Source organism: Erpetoichthys calabaricus, chromosome 12 (genome assembly GCF_900747795.2).
Source record: "Erpetoichthys calabaricus chromosome 12, fErpCal1.3, whole genome shotgun sequence".
Classification (NCBI taxonomy): domain Eukaryota; kingdom Metazoa; phylum Chordata; class Cladistia; order Polypteriformes; family Polypteridae; genus Erpetoichthys; species Erpetoichthys calabaricus.
In genome coordinates, this window is record NC_041405.2 from 149,277,179 (window position 1) to 149,300,025 (window position 22,847).

Consider the following 22,847-nt stretch of genomic DNA (forward strand, 5'->3'; position numbering starts at 1 on the left):
GTGCTATATAAATGCTAAGAATTATTATTATTACATGACCGCAACGGCCTCTGACACTGCTAACTAAAAATTACAGGAAAAAAGCAGAGTTAACAGACCAGTACTTTGACTACTGCAATATGAACAGATTTAAACCACACTGAGTAAAATGTCATCAGCTAAATGTGAAATTCAAAAATGCCATTGTGAAGTTTGTAAGGCCAAAGTGCAATTGCGTGAGGCACACTAAGAATTTGATTGTCTTGAAGACAATAACTGGCATATGCCCAGTCTACTAGTCCCCCAAGCACAAAATAAGAGGCAGAGCACAATTACGTAAGAAAATGTTTAATATTGTAGCAGCAAAACACAAAACCTGATTAATCTGCTAAAACAGGAGTCTCTGCTCACTACTGTATACAAAGTGTTTTACCCCTGCAGCAGACAACTTAGTGTTTTAATCACACGTAGGTAAAGTATAAAAAGGCAGATTATTGCAGTGTTTTTAGATGAAATTAAAACGCAAGCAGAATAAAAATTGGAGGAGCAGTAATGGGAACATGGCTGAATGACTAACTGTCCGAGTAAAATGTGAGTGAAGGCACTGCATTTAAAACATGAGGACTCTGCTACACTAAAGCATTGATGGATGTTCACCGAAAAAGGAAATAACCAGTTCAGGCACGTCAGGCAATTTTCAAATGGGCAGTTAAAGCAAACCTGCATAATGGGCAGTCAGTCCCAAAGTTTGGCTTCACTTCGTTTTCTCCGTTATGGCCAAACATCTTCCAATTCAGATCATTGACTCATTTAATACATATATCAGATACAAAAAAAGCTCTGCCGTTATGTAATTGCATATTATATGGCAGGGGATTTAAAATACAAAATTTCAGCAAAATGTAAGAAATCCTAACCCCCAAACAACTATTTTAAATAATGATTCCAGTGTGAAACTATATCACAAAAACACACAACGATGAAATGGCTAACAGAATTAGGAATAAAGCTCTCTTATATCCATCAATATTGTGACTCCCTAAACATTATAGCGTTAGGCATTTGGTCTTCTTGGATTGGTTTTTATAAAAACACGATAATCAGGTCCACTTTTAACACAAAAAGAAAAGAAAAATGGCAGCAGGTCAGGCACACCGTTTGTACTGGTAGAATGATTTGCAGTCAATCACTTTAGAATGGCGTTTCTTCGGAGAGTATGGGATTCGATATCAACTGTTATCGCTTCACACAATTATAAAAATGACCTGAGATTCAGAGGGTCTTGGACAGACCGAACAGATTGATCAGAAGATCAGGAAACAAAACGCTGGCAGTAGATTTTAAAAGCCGTCGTGAACAAAAAAAAAAACACATTCTTAAAATTTGCCAAAGTGATCTAACAAAATGGATGGGATCCAGATAGTGCCAGGATTGTTTTACATGTACAGAGGATTGTTATCACCCTGGGGGGCTTGCTGATGCGACCCTGGTGCACTTTACATGCTTTTTATCCCACTTTGCAATCAAGCGTGCATGTAAATACAATCGAGATAGTTCCAATAGTGTTACCTTCTCCACACACTTCTTTCAAAGCTAAACATTTCTTTAAAATATTTTTTCAATCGTGCAGCAAAGCATCCTTTTAAACTGGAATGTCTTATGTGGGTGCCAATGTTTATAAAAGGTACAAACACAAGTAAGGTTCCTGACATGCGTGGCACAGAAGAGAGACGTTGCTACTTTGGTAAAAACATGGAGGCCATTCCGGAGCGGCGAACGAGTGCTCGTCTTTTAGCCACACTGACCCAGTCGCACTTTAGTTTTGGCCTCCATTATTACTGTGTACCCCCATAGTAATTTATCTTTTTCTTTTTAAGTATACATTAACAATGCACAGGTACAGTTGCCTTTACTCAGAGTATGTGCCAAGTGTTCTACAATAATATAAAGTTACTGTGACTTACACAGTAGATGTGCAAAGCTCAAATGTGACCCAGAAACTCTTTGTGACGGCAAAGCAGGTAGGTGCCCAACTGATCTGTTCCCACGTTGATAAATATTTAAGGCATGCTTGGTTCCACATTCTTATTGGTAAATAAGAAAGTTAAAAGGCAAAAATTGGACTTCAGGTAGATTATGGATGGGATGCCCAATACTTGGATAAAACCAGTCTGGCTGTTGTATCCAAAAACTTGAGTGCCCAGGTGTGCTTACATTAGTATTTAATGCCCAAATGCTGCTTTTGTTTGCACTTTACCCAAAAAGGAGATTTTTGTTTTGGTCAAATATTGAGTTGGTTTGCTGCCATCAAGTTAAGGCACATAATACTTATTACACAATACTGATTTTTTTTTTTAATGGGAAAAATTGTCATAGCCAAGAGGGTGGTGAGGGGAGTTGTTAGCGCATAGCATTGTGGAAAAGGTCTGCTTAGGAATGTCACGTTTTAATTTAATGGAGAAGGCTTAGAAAAGGGTTGAAAAGGCAGCGGAAGTATTTCAAGGTGACTGGCTTACGCTTCACCAGGGTCTGTTAAACCAGTAATTTACAACGAGGTGGACAGATCTGCCAAATTAAATTTTTCAAATGTGGCCCTTTTTCTGGTAATGCAGATTTGCCATATTTGTTTTTAACTTTTTACTTAGCACTTATCCCTTTGACTTCTTCACCCCACATCACCATTGACTAGAAATTGTTCCCTTTTTGCCTCAAACCACTTGATTTTTCCTCTTTTACTGTAGCATGGATTGACGGACTACATCTTGCAGAGACTTCCGGGTCACTAGTAGCCGCACAATGTCTTCGTTTTTCTTTGTGAGCCGTTTTCTGGCCTGGTCATGGGTTACCATCGTCATATCCCATCCATTTACCTTTCAATTAAAAAAAAAAATACAAAGACAGAAATTAGAAACCTAAAAACATGAAACATTGCAATGAATGTAAAACCTTCATACCATGGCTTAGTACGTTGTGTAGCTGCTTGTGCCAAGTAAATGCGATGCTACCAAAAAGTTGCTCAATACGAGAGGGGCAGAACACTCCAAACACACTTAACCCTTTGCGGTCGTTAGGCCAGAAAACTGGCCTTAGTAAAAAGTGCGCTATAGGTCGTCAGGCCACCGCTGGTGGCCCTGCAAGTTTCTGACCGATTTGCACAGTCGCCTGGTCGAGAAAAGTGGCCTGTGTTATTCCTACGTGCCTGAAAAAAATAACTGCTGTAATTATTGGCATTTTTTCAATAATTAATTACGACTAATGTAGCGTGACGTTGAAAATTAAATACGACTGCAAAGGGTTAAACATCCCTTTATGGAACACACTACTGAAACTCCAATTTCTCCAACCAGTAAACTGTTTATGTGAGATACTGCATTCAGTGACTATTATTTTTTTAATGATTTGTTTTTCCTTTATAGCATCACGTTTTTTCATTCTGAGTATTATTTGAAGATGGTGATTATTTCTGTCTTGGAAAGTTTGCCTCTCCAATTTTGTGTGCAGACATGGCTTTAAAATTAAGACACACTTTTGTGATCACTAACCCATGTGGCATCTCCAGTGCTGTGGAGAAAGCCAGCATTACCCAAAGAAAAGAAAAAGAGCACACCACACAAGTAATGTGTCAGCTGAAAGTCACGATGTGTTACTTTGAACTTGTCATGATTTAAAAGACTCCACCAACATACAGTGGAACCTCGGTTCACGAACGTCTCTGAACACGTATGCATCGAGTTACGACCAAAAACTTAGCCAAACTTTTGCATCTGTTCACGACCACACACTCGGTATACGAACAAGCCAGTTTCCCTTTCAGTTTGTGCGTGCCGATGATTTCTGCATGTGTTCAGTCTCTCCCTGTGCATTCCCTGTACAGCGAGTGAGCGAAAGTGCGAGAGAGAGAGACACACACACACACACACACACACACACACACACACACATGAGAGAGAGGGCTGGCCGGGCTTGTTTTTAAAGAGACTGATTCCAGCATTGTTTTAACCTCGTATTTAATGAAGACTTTTTCCTATTGGATTTTAACCTCCACTTCACTTCTGTTTACAGCGATCGGTTCGTAGCATGCATTGTTGCAATGTTACTTTTCTTGGTTGTTTATTAAATTAAGGATTTTTCAAATGTTCATTTTTTTCCCTGTGCTTAAAACTCATTAAAAAAGTGTTTTTAGCGAGCGGTTCATACTGCTATAGTGCGAACTCTTGCAATGTTAGTTTTCTCTGTTGTTCAAGGTTTTCTCAGTGTTATTCAATGTTTTTACATTTAGTTTACTATTACGCTGTGCATTCTATGGTATTAACTATATTTGTGCTTAAAAATCTTTTAAAAAATTATATTTACATAAAATTAATCCGTTCCAGACCGTACGAACTGTATTTACATACAATCCTATGGGAGAAATTACTTCAAGTCACAACCAAAACGGGTTACGACCAGAGTTTTGGAATGAATTACGGTCATGACCCGAGGTTCCACTGTGTTAAAGACACGGATGTAAAGCAATAACATTCATGGAGACACTCCTCTGGGCATGCCACATTGTCTGATAGTGGTCTGACGGATGACATTTCTTGGGGCAGTGCTTGGTAAAGAAGTTGTGTGCTTCAGCGTTGATTGTTCATTCAGGCAGGGGCACGATATTTTCAACAATTTGTCGGCCTTTTTCTGCTTCTTTAATATTGCTACTGGGATCAGCACTTCTGTCGGAACATTTATGCCCTTTGATCTTATGATTGGATGTGCTGCTTCTTAATTATGGCAACCTCAAATTGTTAAATCAGTTGTGTTAAACTTGCAGGTTAATTTCAGGGCATTGGTTGCCCTAGTAACTGAGCTGGATTTTGTCAGATCTTTCTTTCTGGAATAGGCAAAGTCTGAGCCGGATCTAAGAAGCATTTAGAAAGTGACAGAAAGCAGTTGATAAGGTACCACAGAAGAAGTTGGGCATCAAATTAGGGTTAGAAGTGGGAGGTCAGGGTAATGTTTGTAGATGGGTACAGAATTGGCTCAGACACAGGAAGAAGAGGGTTACAGTGTCAGGGACGTTATCAGAATTGGCTGATATTAACAATGGTGGTCAACAGGGGTCCGTGCTAGGGCTGCTGCATATTATATATATATATATATATATTATATATATAGGGTGGTCCAGATCTAATTATGCAATTTTCATTACGCTATTACATAGAAAATCACCCGAAAAATCCCAGATTATCGAGAAGTGTGCGAATGGATGACATGAAGAATAGTCTTCGTGCTGAACTGGAATCGTCCCCGCATAAAACAAAGTCTCCCAGACAATCTGGATCTGCATAATTAGATCTGGACCTCCCAGTATAGGCAGATAATTTGGAATCCAGTAAATCATTACAGGCTTGGGTGGATTTGTGGCAGAAGAAGTTTAATGTCAGTAAATGTAAAGTATTACACCTAACAAGTAAAAATGTTAAGTGTGAATACACAATGGGCAGTCTGAAAATCGAGAGTCCTCCTTATGAGAAGGACCTTGGGAATTGTAGTGTACTCAACACTATCAAATGCCAGTCAGTGTTCAGAAGCCATTAAGAAGTCTAACAGAATGTCAGGTTATATAGCGCCTCGATGTGTGGAGTACAAGTCACAGGAGGATCAGCTGAAGCTTTATAGCTCACTGGTGAGGCCACGTCTGGAGTCCTCTGTGCAGTTTGGGTCTCCAGGCTACAAAAAAGGACACAGCACCACTAGAAAAGGTCCAGAGAAGAGCAACAGGGCTGATTCAGGTCTACAAGGGATGAGTTATGAGGAAAGATTAAAAGAGCCGAGCCTTTACAGTATAAGCAAAAGATCATTAAGAGGTGACCTGATTGAAGTGTTTAAAATTATGAAGTGAATTAGTCCAGTGGATCGAGACGGTAACTTTAAAATGAGTTCATCAGGAACACGGGGACACAGTTGGAAACTTGTGAAGGGTAAATTTCACACAAACATTAGGAAGTTTCTCTTTACACAGAGGACCACAGACACTTGGAATAAATGACCAAGTAGTGTGGTAGACAGTAGGATTATAGATTTCAAACCTAGACCTGATGGTTCTTTTTTTTTTTAGAAGAATTAAGTGGATAGGACTGGCGAGCTTTGTTGGACTAAATGGCCTGCTCTCGTCTAGAGTGTTCTAATGTTCTTTTAAAAAAAAAAAAAAAAAGCGGACTTGGTGAGTCATCCACATCTTTGGCCTGATCACGTAATTATGACTTAATCTGTTCCAGAAATGCAGATTTGGCTAAATCCAGGTTTTCTGAAATAAAATAAATTTCAATGAATACCAATTTACTTTAGTTAGATTTTATACTAATCCTGCTTTCCGGAATAGATCCCTGGAGGAGAGGTTTGACAAAGTATCTTAAATATAAGACAAAAAAAAGGCAATAAAAAGATTCCCAAATTTTTACCTGCATTATTTTGTCTCCCACTAGGAGCCCTGCAACCTCAGCAGGTCCCCCTTCTGTCACTCTTGTAACATAAATACCCTGAAAGAAAAAGAAAATTACAAGACATCTAACTTGAATGACCCATGAGCTCTTATCTGTCATTACATTTAATATCACAGATGTTTAGCACTAAATACATTTAAAAGCTGTAATGGCCTCGCATGCCAGCTAAAACTGGTGCCTAAATTGCACTCAGTATTGCCACCATGGGTTGCTGTTCCCTTGTACTGGAATATGCAGATTATGAAAATAAATGGCTAAATAAATGTAACCATTAAATACAGGGTGCCATCAAGTAAGTGAGATTAAATATTCATAACATGCCTGGCAAAAATAAATTACCTAAAAAATTCTAAAAATCATATCTTATAAAAAAAAAAAAAAAAAAAAGTCAAATTTCAGTATAAATCTGTCAGTTCTAATGAAAGAAAGCACTACAAACAAACATTTAGCAATTGGAACCAAAGCCACCCTACTAATGATTCTACCATTTTGTAATCCCACTTAACCCTGAGCAGGGTCACAGGGGGCCAGAGCCTATCCCAGCAAGCATAAAGTGCAAGGCAGGAGCAATCTCCAGCCTATCTATCACACTCCAGCGCACTCACACACACACGCCAGAGCCAATTTAGCATCTCCAATCCACCAAACGTGTCTTTGGAATGTGGGAGAAATCCCACAAAGACACGGGAGAAGGTGAAAACTCTGTGTGGGGAGGACTTGGGACGTGAACCCCTGGTCTCCTTGCTGTGAGGCAACAGCACTACCATTGTGCGACTGTGCCGCTCTACCAACCGAGTAGTAATAAGCTTGATTACCAACACAACCATGACAAACTCTCTTTTGTAAAAGCGGTACACAAGAATTCAGGGGAGGCCACCCACTCTTAAGAGTTCATCAGTGGTAGAGGGAAGTGTGTGTTGTTCTCTCCATCCTCAATTGTAAGAAGACAGAAGGGGAGCTTTGTGCCTCTAAAATAGTTATACTTGGGTCCCTCTGCTGTAAGGGGAGGCACACTTTTCCACCTCCATTACCATTATAATTTAAACAAACTAAATTTCAAAGACTATTGGGACCTCACCTCAAGCCTAATGTAATTGCTTGCAAGGCCTGGTGTCCTCATGACCCACATAACCCAGTCATGCCCAGCACGGAAATGGGGGTTATACACAGATGTTAAATTCCATTAACTTTTGTAAACTTCTTTTATAATGAATTATAAACATGTGAATGTTTATGTAAAATTTGGAAAATACAAATTATAGCATCCCAAAATTGGCAGATTTCATTTTCAGCCTATTTTTATGTATTCCATGGAGCACTGAAAGGTCAAGCGGCCCATACTATGCAACTGGAATTTTCTGCTACATGACAGGTAGGTCCATGAACTGTGGTTATGTGGCTAGAGGGTGGTGGGCTACAGCATGCGCTCTTCAGTTGCTATTAAAGATGCCTCTCTTTTCTTCGCCTCATTGTGCATGCTCTCCCTGCTGTAGGCAACCACACAGTAAATAGGAAAGAGGTGGGACACAAAGCAACTTTTAACATCTAGTCAATTCTACCAGTTACAGTTTTTGATTTATCCTTTGGTCTGGTTCCAAGTTCTTGGGGTGGAGGGAATGCAGTAAAAAGGAATTTATTTAAATGGTCGTCAGGGTGAACATTAACAACTCGGGCAGATGTCGACTTTTGTCAGTAGTAATCAACCGTAAACGGTGACAAAACTCGCCATTCTGTCGGAGTTGGATTCTCTTTACCAGAAGGAAAGTTAGCTTCATTGGTCTGACCGCGATTCCCTGTTGCTTGTGTGAGTAGCAAGGCACAAACGACGGCAAAAATGACATCGACATCTGGCAGGAGATTAAAGCGATTGCGTAAAGCAAAATACTCCGTGGACGTTTCGCAGATTATTGCTGAATTGGAATCTTGAGTTGTCGAACTCTGATTTTGATACCAGTGATCAACAACAAATGTGAGACCCCCCCCCCCCCCCAATCTCGTTTCTTGACACACATCTGCTGAATAATTTGTTGACTGAAAGTCCAGTGTTAGTGTGTCAGAAAAAGGATGTGCAGCATTGTTCATAATGGCACTCGGTTGTCTTCATTCTCTCCTCCATAATGACCTCCAGCGGGTTGAGAGCACATCCCGTAACTCAGCCTGCATTTTTACCTTGTGTGCTAATTTAGTTGGTCCCATCTGAAGTGATGTTAGCAGCCCAGCACAGATAAGAAAATTCTTCATACTGGAGATTACAGAATCTTCTTATGTAATACGCTACCGTGGCTATCCATTTGTCTGTCCAGGATTTTAAATCACCTGTAGCTCGCAAACAGTTTGAACTATTGACCTGAAATTTGGTACACATATACTATGTGACGTCTACTGTCCGCTTTCAGGGTGATGATTTTTATTCCTCTTTATCAGATTTTATTGTAGAATCAACTCTCGGCAGCGTGCAGCAGGGCGGCTGTGTGGCGCATGCATATGGGCGCCGTTTTCAATCCCTACCACCTTCGCCGTCACTTCCTCTACCTCTTCATAACTTAAATCATTCTTGAGGCAGATTGAAGACTTATGGCTCGTTTATACTTCACGCTCAGAACGCGTACGCGCCCGCATCATGGCGGCCACGGGTTCCCAGCATTCATTTCACGCGTCCTCTGAGCAGGTCATCAAAAATTAATGCGACGCGTGCGCAAGTTGCAGTTCCAGCAAAAAGTCGGCGGCGCAGTGTTATAAAAGTCTGTTTACTATCTACACATAGCGGAAAGCCTCTATGCAGATCCTACGGGGAACGATGTGTGTGCTTCGATGTTTGATGAATGGTTCGAAGTGGTGAAGCAAAATGCCAACATACAGATGCATTCGTGGTGCTTTTCTATTTAAGCGTCGCATATTCCCCAATTGTAATGACACAATTCATTTTAAAAGTCTCACATACTATCTTTTGTGTCGTCTTTTTTTTTTTTTTGCAACTTCACAACAGCGAAATAATGTACAGCACTGTATTTGAGCCACTGAGGAAAAAAACATTAAAAGTGGAAATTTCGGCTTTAATCTCAAAGTAAACTACGAGGTTAAAGTGGACATTTCATCATTAAAGCAGACCATCGTAAACAGTTTTTAAATCGCTACGGCAAGCAGCAATAGATCACCACACAGAACACATTAAATGTTTGATATTCTAACTCTCTGCACATTTAGAATCTTTAGATTTATACTTGATATCACTTTCATGATGAAATGCATTAAAGTGTGTAAGTTACATTTTACAGATAAATCGTTAATTTCGTTTAAATAATGAATACTGTTAATAATTGCACACATGGGGGTGACACGGTGGTGGAGCGGTAGCACTACTGTCTCGCAGGGAGTCACGTCGCTGGTATTCTCTGCTTGGATTCCACACTGTGCTCCAGTTTCCTTCTAAACATATGCAGATTTGGGGATCTGGTGCCGCCAAAATGACGCTACTATATGTGTGTGCTTGTAATTCACCTTGCGATGAGCTGATGCCTCATCCAGGGATTGTTTCTCACTCGTGCCCAAAGCTTGCTGGAATGGACACATCCTTGGATTGATGGATTTAATCATTAAACATTCTTTTTAGAGATATTGCGGTAAGGTGTCATCAGAATTTAATGGGTGTTCTAGGCAATTCATGTTCGGCTTCTCTGTGTTGTGTTCTCACCGTGATAATATCTTGCACTGCCACCTGGTGGATTCCTCCAGATTTATGTAAAGTATGCGCGCAAGTATAAACACTACAATGCTTGCATAGCAGGAACGTCCGCTGCAGCATGCGTCACGTGAAGTATAAACCCGGCCTTAAGTGCCAGCTTAAGTGAAAAATTAAGAAAAACATACAAAGTAATTGCAACACAAAAACGGACTTAATTTAGTTTTAATGCAAAAGATGCTGATGGAAGAAGAGGGCTGCTATAGTGGAGAAAATAAGAGCTGCTCACAAAGCAGCAAGCGCATCAACCTCTGAGCAAACAAATGCTAAATGTATAGAGTTGTTCCATTAGAGCAGGGCTTCCTAAACTATGGGTCGTACATATCCGCCATTGGGCCGCGAGTTACTCTTCTATTTAATGGTAATGGGGTGCGGATGGTTTCCAAAGTGAGTGCTGATTAAGCAAATCGACAACGATCTGAAGATCATCCACAATTCTCCAAAGGGAACCCCGCTCTGATGATCGTCCAAGCATTCAACAAGGAATGGGTCTCAAACTCACTATAAAAGGCCAAGATTGGGTTACGGCTCAAAAACAAAAGTTTAAGAAACCCTGCATTAGAGGACTAGCAAGAGCTTTTTGAAAAGTAACTCGGTATAAAAAAAATGTAGTGTGGCCAACAACAACAACATTTATTTCTATAGCACATTTTCATACAAATAATGTAGCTCAAAGTGCTTTACATAATGAAGAAAGAGAAAAAAAAGACAAGGTAAGAATTAAAATAAGAGAACACTAATTAACATAGAAGAAAAGTAAGGTCCGATGGCCAGAGAGGACAGAACAAACAAAAAAAAAAAAAAAAACTCCAAAAATAAAATCTGCAGGGGTTCCAGGCCACGAGACCACCCAGCCTCCCTCTAGGCATTCTACCTAACATAAATGATCAGCCCTCATTGTATTCAGGGTTCTCATGGAAGGACTTGATGATGACGGTCACGTGGACTCGTGGCCTTTAATCCATCAATGTAGGGACACCAGGTGGGCACGACACAGACGGGCGTGAGGACACAAGTTCAAGGCACACAAGTGTTTTTATTTTTCTTTTTTCCCCCCCCTTTGTGGGAGACGTCTTCCCGTTCCCCACAAATATAACACAATCCCCAAGCACTTTTCTTCCTTCTCTTATCTCTTCTCCTCCACAGGCAAGCTTTATCCACCTCCTCCCGACTCTGGCTCTCTGAGTAGTGGCTGCTGGCTCCTTTTATAGGGCACCCAGAACTTCTCCAGGTACTTGTTCCAGCAGCACTTCCGGGTGTGGATGAAGAGCTGCACTCCATGGCTCAGTGTACTAAAGGACTGACTCCATCCAGTTCCATGGCTTTTTCTGTGTCTGTTGTCTCCTCACTTGGTCATCAGTTATGGACAGCTCTTACTGCTGATCACAGGTAGGAGCAGGGATGGTATATCATGACTGGTCATTGGAAGGTGGTGGTGGAAGGAGGGAAAAATGTATTTAAAAACTGGTTCAGGGTGCTCGAAGAGAAGGTAGATAAAACTGACCCCTGGATTTTTGGAGTCCAATAATTATCCCAAGTCTATTCTCCAAATGTTACTTGTAAACTGAAGTGTTCTTACTTTTATATCATTCCTCTTTCACACAGATCACCAGAACCCCTCCTGCCTTTTTTCTCCCACACCATACGAGGTCTCCATCTGCTCAAAGAAGATGAAATCCATCTACCCTTTAAAACAGTGCAATGTCCATGCACACCCTTACCTTGTCAGTTTTATCTTCAGTATATGGATTCTGTCCTGGGTCTTGATCAATTCCACCGCCAATGCTAAATCCAAGTATAAGATTTTCTCCATGGCGTAACTTATGAATTTCAATGCGTTGCTAAGAAGACAAAAATGAAACACGTTAACTTCTGTATATGCAAATGAGAAAACATTTTCTTCAACATTCCTTTTACAACCATATAAAAATGACAAAATTAATGACTTTAAGGCATGTTTTGGAACAGCATCTTCAAAACCTTTTATCCACACTACTCCAGCATTTCTAAACACCGAAAATATTTTTTGAAAAGGCCGCCAGCTCAGCACTGAAGTGTGGGTGGGTGAAAATGGAGAGTTTTGAAAATAATGATTCTAATCGGGCTCAGATTGGCTAATGCTTATTACCTGGCCCTTCCACGTTTGGATCCTGCTCATTACAACGTCTCATTTCCTGATTGGTCACCCAAGATTATGCAAAAAAAAAAAAAAACAGCTCTCCTAGATCATCAGTATGAAGGTGGTGTGAGCGGTGCGGGTCCTGCTCCATGCTCCCACGTCCACATTGGGCGCCTGTCCAACCCAACACCATCGGTAATGTAAATGAAGATAAATCACACTGAGGAAGGGGATGGTGTAAAGGTGCAAAAGTGTTTTTATTAAAAACCAAAAAGTGTCCAATTAAAGTGCAGTGCCTCAAGGTGTCCATAAATTAATAATCCATCCATAAAAAGGTAAAAATCCAAAACATTTAAAACAAGGCTAAAACAAAGACATTGGGGCCACACCAGCCAAACACAGCTCCTTCCCAATCTCTCCAGCTCACCCAAGGTTTTCTCAGCTGAAGAGACTTCAGCAGTCCTCTCACTACCGACTCCTGTCTTGGCTGCCTCCATCAGATCAATTGGGGTCGGTTTTCTTCCCATCTTCCTTCTCGCACACATAGTCGTCCCTCAGATCCCTAGGCAGGACTCCACCTCAATCAAACCAACTCCTACACATGGTTAGTGGGCGCTATCCATCCCTCGAGCACCCATCCATCACTCCACACGGGACCTCTGACCACGCTGACCTCTCTCTTTCAGCTGGCTGGCTCGTCCACTCCCTTACATTGCCCCAATGCCACACTCTCACTCGCCAAGCCTTTCCTCTCTTCCATTCTTTTCCACCTCTTTTCTCTCTCTGTGCCGGCCCGTACTCATACAGCTCAATCTCACACGGATGGAAGCCGATTAAGCAATTGAGAACGATCGCACCCTCACGTGCGGGTGCGTCTCACCCCAATTACCTCATCAACTCCCCGTGGCTGCACTTGCGTGCCCAGCAAGACTGACACCGCCAAATGGATTATTTAAAAACTGGCCTTTCATTCAGAACTGCAGACACACTATACCAGAGGTGGTTGTTCTGGCTGTGGATCAGAAAGGGTTTTAAAGCCATTTACAAGAAATCCGAAGTCAATGACTCCACTATCACTAGAAATGGGGAAAATTTTAATCCACCTACACAGGCCAGGTGGCTCCACCAAATTCAGCTGTCAAAATAGGCTCCGTCAAACCTTCAAGAAACTCTGATCCAAGATCAGTATGGCATTTATCAACCACCAGTCACTAAAAATGAACTACATCCATATTCATCTCCCATTATCCAGCTTACATCGACCAGTTCTCTTAACCTACAAATGGAAGTAATCTGAAGTTTCCCCATCTCTGGCGACTCTTACCGTCTTGCCTCAGCACAACCTCAAGCCACGTCTGTAGAGTAAACACACCATACTTAGTAGTTTAATGGAACTGCAAATGTGAATATTAAGCATGTACCAGGTAGTCACTAAAGCAGGGATTCTTAACCTTTTTTGAGTCATGGAATCCTTTAAGAATCTGATGAAAGCTATGGACCCCATTCCCCAGAAATATTCATCTCATATTATATATCTCTTCTGGTTCGTCCTGCATCCTGTTCAAAAGCAGTCCCGCCCACACACAGCTGACACGGTATTTCTCGATTGCTATTCGTTCTCTTCCAAACCCTTCTCCACGCTGCCTGCGGCTCCTCTTCAAAACCGGTCCCGCCCACACGCAGCCAACATGGCATTTCTCGATTCCCATTGCAGGTTAAGAACCCCGGCACTAAAGCAACCATTAATCTTTCAGGCCGTGTCAATGGTAGCCCACAAGTGTTTATTGTCATCATCCTAAAGTTCAGGTCACGCCTAGTGATGTCAGAGCAACATTATGCGATTTACTGAGAATGTAAACCTCAAAAACAATAAACACACACACACTTGACAAGTGCCAACAATTCCGTTCCCACATTAGCAGCAGCTTTTCCCACCATTCAGCCTCTCTCTTGTATATATACACACAGGTAGTCGTTTACGAAGTGCCCTGCCCAATGAGAAGTACTGCAAACACAATACAGGACACAGGTGGCACAGTGGTTAATGCCGTTACCTCACAGCATCCGGAGTGCTGGGTTCAAAACCAGAAACAGACACTGCCTTTGTGGAGCTCGCTTGCAGATTTCTTGCCGACATTCCAGAGATGTGCAGATTTGTTGAACTGGCAAGTCCAAATTGTCTCAAGTGTAGTGTGTACAGGAGTGTGCCCTGTGACCAACTGGCACCATGCCAAAGGCTGGTTTCTGCCTTGTGCCCAAACGATTGGATATTCATAACCCACTTTATAAATGGTATGCAAAACATGTCGGGGCTTTAGATGCAACAGGTACTGAAAATGGATGAACAGGCTGAGACCCTTTGGTTTGACTCCAGGCAGACTGGATTCCTTCAATATCCCCTCAAGGCAGAGACCGCCTCACAACCACCAACCATTTAGAACTTACACGTCTTTTACAACTGGTCAACAACAGCTGTGCCTGAATTGCATAAAACATTTTAAAGTTAACAAGGATGCTTAGTTTTTCCAAGTGCATGTCTACATCCTGTTCATCTTGTTTTCTATACCATTTTCTTTTCTGCATAAAGTAGTACTAGGGTGTTGTACCGTGTTAGCCATTATGAATGTAGCGAGAAGTCAAGCAAAATGACACCTTTTATTGGCTAACTAAAAAGATTACAATATGCAAGGTTTCAAGGCAACTCAGGCCCCTTCTTTTGGCGAGATGCAATACAGAAACTGGAGTTCTCTGTGTTTACATGCACACTAGGACAAGTAACAAAAAAAGTAAAAAAATAAAAAAAATTCGAATGTAATTATTTAATTTGGCTTGTTACAGAGATTCACATCTTTTGATTAATGGGCACTTTGCCAACTGTAGGTCCTCCTGCCAAAGGCAGCAGATGACTCGATCGCTTCTCACCTTCTCAGACAGATAAGGCACCATCACCCAGAACAGCTAGTCTGTTGTGCATAAATACAGATGGTTGCTAAGGCGCTGGCTCCTGTTCGCTCTAGTTCACGATTACATTAAACATGTACACACAACGAGTTTCTTACACATCTCAAAATAGCCGATAGGGAAAAAAAAGAAGTACAAATTTTAGCAGCAATGTGTGCACATGTGAGAAACAATGGCGATTCTAAATCGGGTCCTGGTGGCCAGCATAATGCTTAACCTCCAATATTAGAATATAAGAAACTTGACAAACGAGAAGAAACCATCCAGTTCATCAGACACATACATTTGTTTAGCCGATAGCCAAGCTCTCCCAGTATCTCATCCAGCTGGGTCTTAAAGGTTAAAGTTTCTGTTTCAACTCCATGTCTTAGTAATCTGTTCCAGACGCTACCCCACAAGTGTGACCCAAGGATCTCAGATTCTCTACTTAGTTACTGCAATTGTTTTCCGATAGGCATAATGCAGTGGGTCCAAGTGGTCTTTCACAAAAGGACTTGTATACTCCAGTCCATGGAGTGAGGTGTACTATTTAATTCATCTCCTTTTATACTTTATCACCATTACCTCATCTTAAGCATCAGATCATCGGACTCTCTGGCATCCCACAAAAACATATCCATCTCTTACAACTTATTCAAAATTCTGCTGCCAGGATAATTACAATACAATAAAATACAATACAGTTTATTTTTGTATAGCCCAAAATCACACAGGAAGTGTCGCAATGGGCTTTAACAGGCCCTGCCTCTTGACAGCCCCCCAGCCTTGACTCTCTAAGACGACAAGGAAAAACTCCCAAAAAAACCTTGTAGGGAAAAATAGAAGAAACCTTGGGAAAGGCAGTTCAAAGAGAGACCCCTTTCCAGGTAGGCTGGGCGTGCAGTGGGTGTCAAAAGAAGGGGGTCAATACAATACAATACAGTACACAGAACAATTTCTCAATATAGTAAGAAATAAAAAATATAAATTTTAGAAGTACAGAGCAGAATTTAACAGTAGATGATATATCCCATAATAAGATTTGGATTTGTGTAGAGTCCTGGAGACCTCATCCTTCAAGCTGCCTCCCCCATTTGGCCATTCCACGGCTGAAACAGTGCTGGGCCAGCCAATCCGATGAAAGGACCCCTCTTTCCCACGATTCCTGCGATCCTCCATCAGAGATGACTTTTCCTTAGGCAGGCAAAACAACTTGGCAGGTTGGCCATGGCACCAAGTGCCACATTTGTTACCTGTTCTAAATCCACTGAACATATTACATCTATTCGCTCTCAACTTCACTGGCTCCCTGTTTACTACCGAATACAATACTAAATACCGCTCTTAATATTTAAAGCTCTCCACAACCTCACTGATCTCCTACAGACCTACACTCCTCTCGCTCACTCAGATCCTCCTCTGCAGCTCGACTTTCTGTACCACACATCAAACTCTGTTCTACAGGAGCTCGAGCGTCTCTCTTAGTGCTCCTCAACTCGGGAATTCTCTTCCCTCTCGTATCCGTCCACTAGACTAACACATTTTAAAACTGCCCTCAAAACCTCTTTCAAACTGGCATACCAATTGTGAATTATACACTGTTACTGCCAGTTATCTTTGTTTGTTTGTTACGAATTGCTTTTTGATTTATCGTTCTCTTTGTTTTTATTTTATTACTGTTGTTTAATTTCATTGTAAGTTGACTGAGTGTTAAGAAAGGCGCCTATTAAATAAAATGTATTGTAATTAAAATGCAGAACTTTATCACCTCCTCCGATAGTTTCTGACTCGTGTCAATTCTCCCATTATTCTGAATGTCGATTCATTCAGAGAGGTGTTCAGTGGATACTAGTTAAACGCAAAGCATTGTGGGAATTACAGCTCTCCTGTTCACATTCAAAATGCAGTTTTCAGGAAGCAACTGTTAATAATTCAGCATAAAATACAAACATTTTACACGTTTTGACAATACAAAGGATAACAGACATGTGGATTGTGGGATACGAGTTAGCAAGGTTGTTTTTTTTCTTCTCCTGACTTTTTCACATTGTCTGTGTTCTCCAGAACTGATAACCACAGGGTTCCACCGAGTTTGAATCTTCAACATGTAACTTCTCCATGAAAATGTGACCTAAAAAAATTTCTCAGCCACCACTGCAAACTGCATGTGGTAAGTAACAAAAAAATATTTAATTTGTGAATGGAGCTCCTTTAAGCCCACATCACCCATGACCCCCCTTCTGCATATATGGGATTTTCAGTTAATATATAATAATCTTTAACAATGTATTACAAGTGTGTAGATTGCGACTCAGGCCTAAGAATGTTATACTCCGATCTTCACCTTGTCAAGTAAGTAAAGCAGCTGCTGTGGCGTAACGTCAAGAGGTTTCGCCTCAGGCGCGGTCATCCGAGGTTCGATCCCTGTAAGTGGATGCAAAAGTGAGTATACCTGACAAGCCCCCATAAGGGCGAAACGTGTGTTGTGTACTCTTTGTATTATTTGGCAGACACGGTATAATATACAAACACAAAGCTCTAACAGAAAGAATTCTCTCTCTATTATAATAAAAAAATCCTGGGATGAGACGAGACTTTTTTAGCCTGGGACGAGACGCGATTTTCTCAGAGAGAGAGACACTTTCACTTCCCGCAAGACGAGACTTTGTGCCAAGAGATTTAACCACACCTGGAGCCGGAAATAAAAGAAAGAGTAGAACGTCGTAAAGAATTCAAAAACGTTGGCACAATACACATGCAGAGCAGGTTAGAGATAATGGAAGTACGAAAATTTGAAAGTCTCAATAAAAAAAATACTAAAGATCGCATGAACACAAACAAACGGAAAATATTACTCGGTGAAATAATAGAACAGCAAGATGAGATTGAATATATTGTTCGGATATAAACTTTAAGTCGGAGACTTGTAGATTGTCTAATTCATGTTGACATCTGGGAAAAGCAGTGTTTCTTCCCAATGAAGAGGCGTATCCGCGAGAATGAAAAGATTTGTTTTTTGGTGAAAGTGAAATCCACATACGTGAGTGACAGAGACGCAAAGTGGCTGGCACGTAGCACTGGCCGGGGGAGGTTGGCAAGCAAAGCCCCTTAGTTAAACATAATGAAAAGGATTGACTGTAATTCAAGGGTAAACTAAATGTAACTTAAAGCTTAAGCACATTAGGTCTCTGCTTCATCATAGAGAAGCCACCAACATAATTTTCCTCAAGGTTAGAATGAGGTAAATGAGTAACAAACGCCCCTCTTTAAAGCGGGGATAAACTGATGGGAAAGCCCATACACCCCTCTCCTATGAAGCAGTGCAAAGAATAATGGGAGAATCCATTAAACACCCCTCTTAATGAATCGGCATTCAGAATAATGGGAGAATTGGCACAAGTCAGAAGCTACTGGAGGAGGAGGTGATAAAGTTCTGCATATTACGAGTCAGATGACGTGATGAAGAGGATGAGGTAATGGTAATAAGTGAAAAAGGAGATGAATTAAATAGTACACTTCACTCCATGGACCAAGACATTTGCACAAATCAGCAATTGTTCTGCATTCTCATCTGGATTCTGTAACTAACTTGTTTGCAGATAAAAGTTTCTTCCACAACATATGCTATCCAACAGGCCTCTTTCAATTTAGAAGGTCCCAGCAGTACATATATCCAAGCTGCCATTGGCTTTCAATTTAGCGATTACCCAAATAATTCCCAATATACTGCATTTTGAGTAAAAACCATTTGATTTTTCTACTAATTATCCTTGCAACGGTGTCTGAATGAATGAAAACAGTGGAAACTTTAGTCACAGCTATTCCTGAATTGTTACTGATGTATGCCATGCCTCCCTTTGTGATCCCGCTTATCTTCTGCGAGACTCTCAATTAATCCAATGCCCCAACAGACTACATCTGCCTTCTTGAACATTCCCGGGCTTATAAACGTGTAATGCGAACGTTCCAGAGGTTCGCGAAATACAGAACTTAGCATACCTGTCTGACATTTTGCTGTCAATCACACATCTATCCCAGAGTGAAATGCTGACTACTACAATGCAGTTTGCATCTCTGACCACCTGTGTGCTGAACCTGTGAGATCACTTGGATGCAGCTGGCTTTAATAATATTACCTCACATGGAGTGGTGGGGAAAATGTATAAATCTACCTACTACCTCACAAATCGCTAGAGCTTTCAAAGAGGGGCACAATACTTGACAAACGGTGGATTGTGACATACCCAAGTCATTGTGATTGCAAAGCTGCCTTTTTACCCCGTGGCCAAAAAACATAATGTTATCAACACGATCATTTTGGCTGAGAGAACATGGCTTTTACATGTATATTGAGCAATCATGACAAAATATAAGATTTGTTATAAATGTTAATCCATCTTTGTCAAATCTATATCTTTGAATGTTTTGGAAACGCTAGACAACAATGAACTCATTCAGCCTCTCCCAGGATATAAGTGCCGATCTCTAGCAGCTCCTAGCGAGTTCGGACAGCTCATGAGCTCTCCTAAATCCTGGCGAAGTTAGGAGTAGTTTCCAAAATTAGGAAATTTTGATAAAACACTTTTACTCCTACTATTACCAGCGAGACCAAATTTGCCTCACTCTGAGATTTTTGAGCCAGTTAGGACCATTTTAATACTCTGGGACACTTGATAAAAATGGCCACAAGTTATACTGGTGTGTATGTGAACAGACAACCAATGATGGCTCATCTGGAAGTACAATACATAGAACACAGCATTGAGGAATAAGCAACACAGGGGTAGGATGTCCTAAAGAATTTCCCCATGGGATTAATAAAGTTTATCCAACCTAATTAACAGACGAGAAGCTTGTCTGTCTGATGTTGCACATTTTACACAACGATGGAAAAAAAGGGCCAAAATGCAGCTAAACTCGCTGTACCAGTTAACCCCTCATATAGTACTGGTTCCATTAGGTAGCATGCTATTGGTTTCCAGAAAAAGGGGCAAGCATGACAGTGCTGCTCGGCCTTCAGTCACGTAATCTGACATACCCAGCGATTTTCAAGCGTGTAAATTGACACGGCATGGCGACAAGATCAGCAAGTGTGACGTACACTACTGTATTGACTTATGTAAATACGTATGGGATGCAGACTACAAGTAGAATTTGTGTTATGAGACATTGGCTTCATATATATATTGGACTAAAATTTAGACAATTTGATTGAAATATAGCGTACATACTATGTACATAGTTCACCCCTTTCCACTTACTGAATCCTCACCCCCACGCCAGGGTCCAATTATAAAGTTGTGAGCAGGCCGGTTTCTATCCCAGCAACATTCTTAAACTCAAATCATTCACTTCTTCAGGGCCATGGCACCCTGGAACCTATCACAGCAACCATGGCATTTATGTTGCACAGATACACAATGTCAGATTTGGATCGAATGCTACTGAAGTTGACAAAAAGATGCATTTACCCTGCAACCTCATTAATTTCCAGCAGAATACATGGAGGAAACACTGAACACAGCATCTCTAGCCTGGTGATGCAAACTATGGTACCTTTTGCCACAATGCCTACCCACCTGCCAAATTACAAGCTTCAGATTGTGGTTTGAAATCTGAAGTTAACTGGAAACTCTAAAAAAAAAAATAGCCCACTTTGACTGCATGTGTGTGAACGTGTCGTGAGATAGACTGGCACCCTAACCAACACTGGTGTGCACTTCGTACCCAGTAAGCACCAGTTCCTCATGAACCTTGTGCAGTACAAGCATGTAACGAAATGGACATACACATGGGGTGCTGAAGCCACTTTCTGCAGTTTAACGTGGGAGTTAAAATGGCACACTAAACTAGGTTTGGCTGCAACTCAATTTAACTGCCTAGCCTTGTGTGGGATCACACCCATTGTTCAAACACTGGAAGAATATGCAAACTCCACATACAAATCACATAAGCCTGGTATCAAAGTGGGGATCAACAACTTTACTTACAACACGTTAAAATTGTGACATTCTAGCTTCAAGAAACCAAACTAAATATTCACGCAGCGCATATGTCTGCACAAAACAGGACTCAGAGGGGGAAAACACCACGTCTGCGAAGCGCTGCGGTGCAGAAATCTGCGCGTCCATAAATAACAAATTGCATATTCAGGCAGCTCCGTGACATTTTTTTCTGTTCTTTGAAATTGTTAGTACCTTTAGTGCGGCGTATTTAGCTTCTACATACCGTTCTTCGTCTTTTAAAAACTTTGAATGACGTTTTAGTCATCAACACACCCACCCACAGACTTTCATTACGAATGTATCGCCTTCGTTGGAGAGGAACAAAAAAGTTTTGGTAGAAAGTAAAAGTTAAGCAGCAATGAAAGACCGTTCGCCAACCGGCCGGGCCTCCCTAATCGTTTGATCCGACTGCCTCTCCAGGCGACGCCCCTGCTTCCTTGGGGCCTGCGAGGTGAAAAGTAACAATCTGACTGTAAATGAACACACCAACACGTCCGCTAGCTCACTCAATGCCGCCACGACCGAACTGGCTTACCACTACGGCCGTGACCGGCTGTCCCGGGATATGAGCCATCCTGTAGTCCGCTCCGAGCCGCGCCTCTTCACGGTTCTCTTTCTCAACCAGAGGACACGGCGGCGCCGCACTGCCCAAGCTAGCTCACGGAATCCTGAAGACTTGGATTTGTTTATTCATAAGCCCTTCTCATGAATTATTCATGAGTGCGAAGGGCGTGGTCCATTGTCCTGACTTGCTCGGGCGGTGGCGCCGGCACTCTTAGCTTAATGTAAATCTGTTAGGCTCCTGACACAAAGGTAACTGTTTTCTTTTTTGTGAACTTTGATCTTATATATCGACATATATTTTACATTTCACTTTACCAAACTCTTGAGTGCAGAGGCAGTGTATGTCAAATACGGAGATTCGCAAACAGCGCGTCTCAAAAACTTCGAGTTGAGGGGTGTCGAGAAGCGAACTCTCTAATTTGTTTTAAATTTGAAATCTCCGTTTTTACTTTCAATAGAAAACAAATAAATCTTTAATTAGCCAAACACTATGATTCGAATACAGTACTCACTTTAAAAATAAGTGTATATTAAAATATAATGAAAACTATAGTTTAAACATTCTTGGTGCTACATACAGTATACTGTACCTTTGTACCGTACGTGCTATTCATATTTCTTCTTATTAAAATCTTTACATTTTTATTCGCGGAGCGTATTAAAAGCATACAATGCTTATGACACTTTTTAAAAATTGTAGCAACATTCAATATATATTAGTAATACAAATATTCTATTAACATAGAAGTCAAATATTAAAAACAAGTCAAGCAATAATTTACATTCAGGGTCAACAGTTACACAAATGAATGAGAGATTCAGAGATTAACACCACAGACTTTCAAGAAAAGAACTGAGAACCAACCACAATTTTTTTGTTGTAGTTTTTCTTATGATGTTTCTAGCTTTTTAATGTCCATACAAAAAATGCAACTTAAGATTTAACATTTTAAACTTTAGATTTATGTACGCAACATTTAATAAGTAAGGAAAGCATATGTGACTGTATTATCTATCAC

The 22,847-nt window shown here is 40.9% G+C and overlaps 1 protein-coding gene across 1 annotated transcript; it reads right to left on the bottom strand.

Moving 5' to 3' along the window:
• Positions 1-1,583: 1,583 nt before the first annotated feature.
• On the bottom strand, positions 1,584-21,959 carry tax1bp3 (Tax1 (human T-cell leukemia virus type I) binding protein 3). The gene is made up of 4 exons (XM_028816550.2): positions 21,800-21,959; positions 11,922-12,041; positions 6,420-6,497; positions 1,584-2,849 (listed from the first exon to the last, which is right to left on the bottom strand). Exons 1-4 carry the CDS (start codon positions 21,836-21,838, stop codon positions 2,712-2,714), a joined length of 375 nt encoding a protein of 124 aa, XP_028672383.1. The 5' UTR covers positions 21,839-21,959; the 3' UTR covers positions 1,584-2,711.
• Positions 21,960-22,847: the final 888 nt, after the last annotated feature.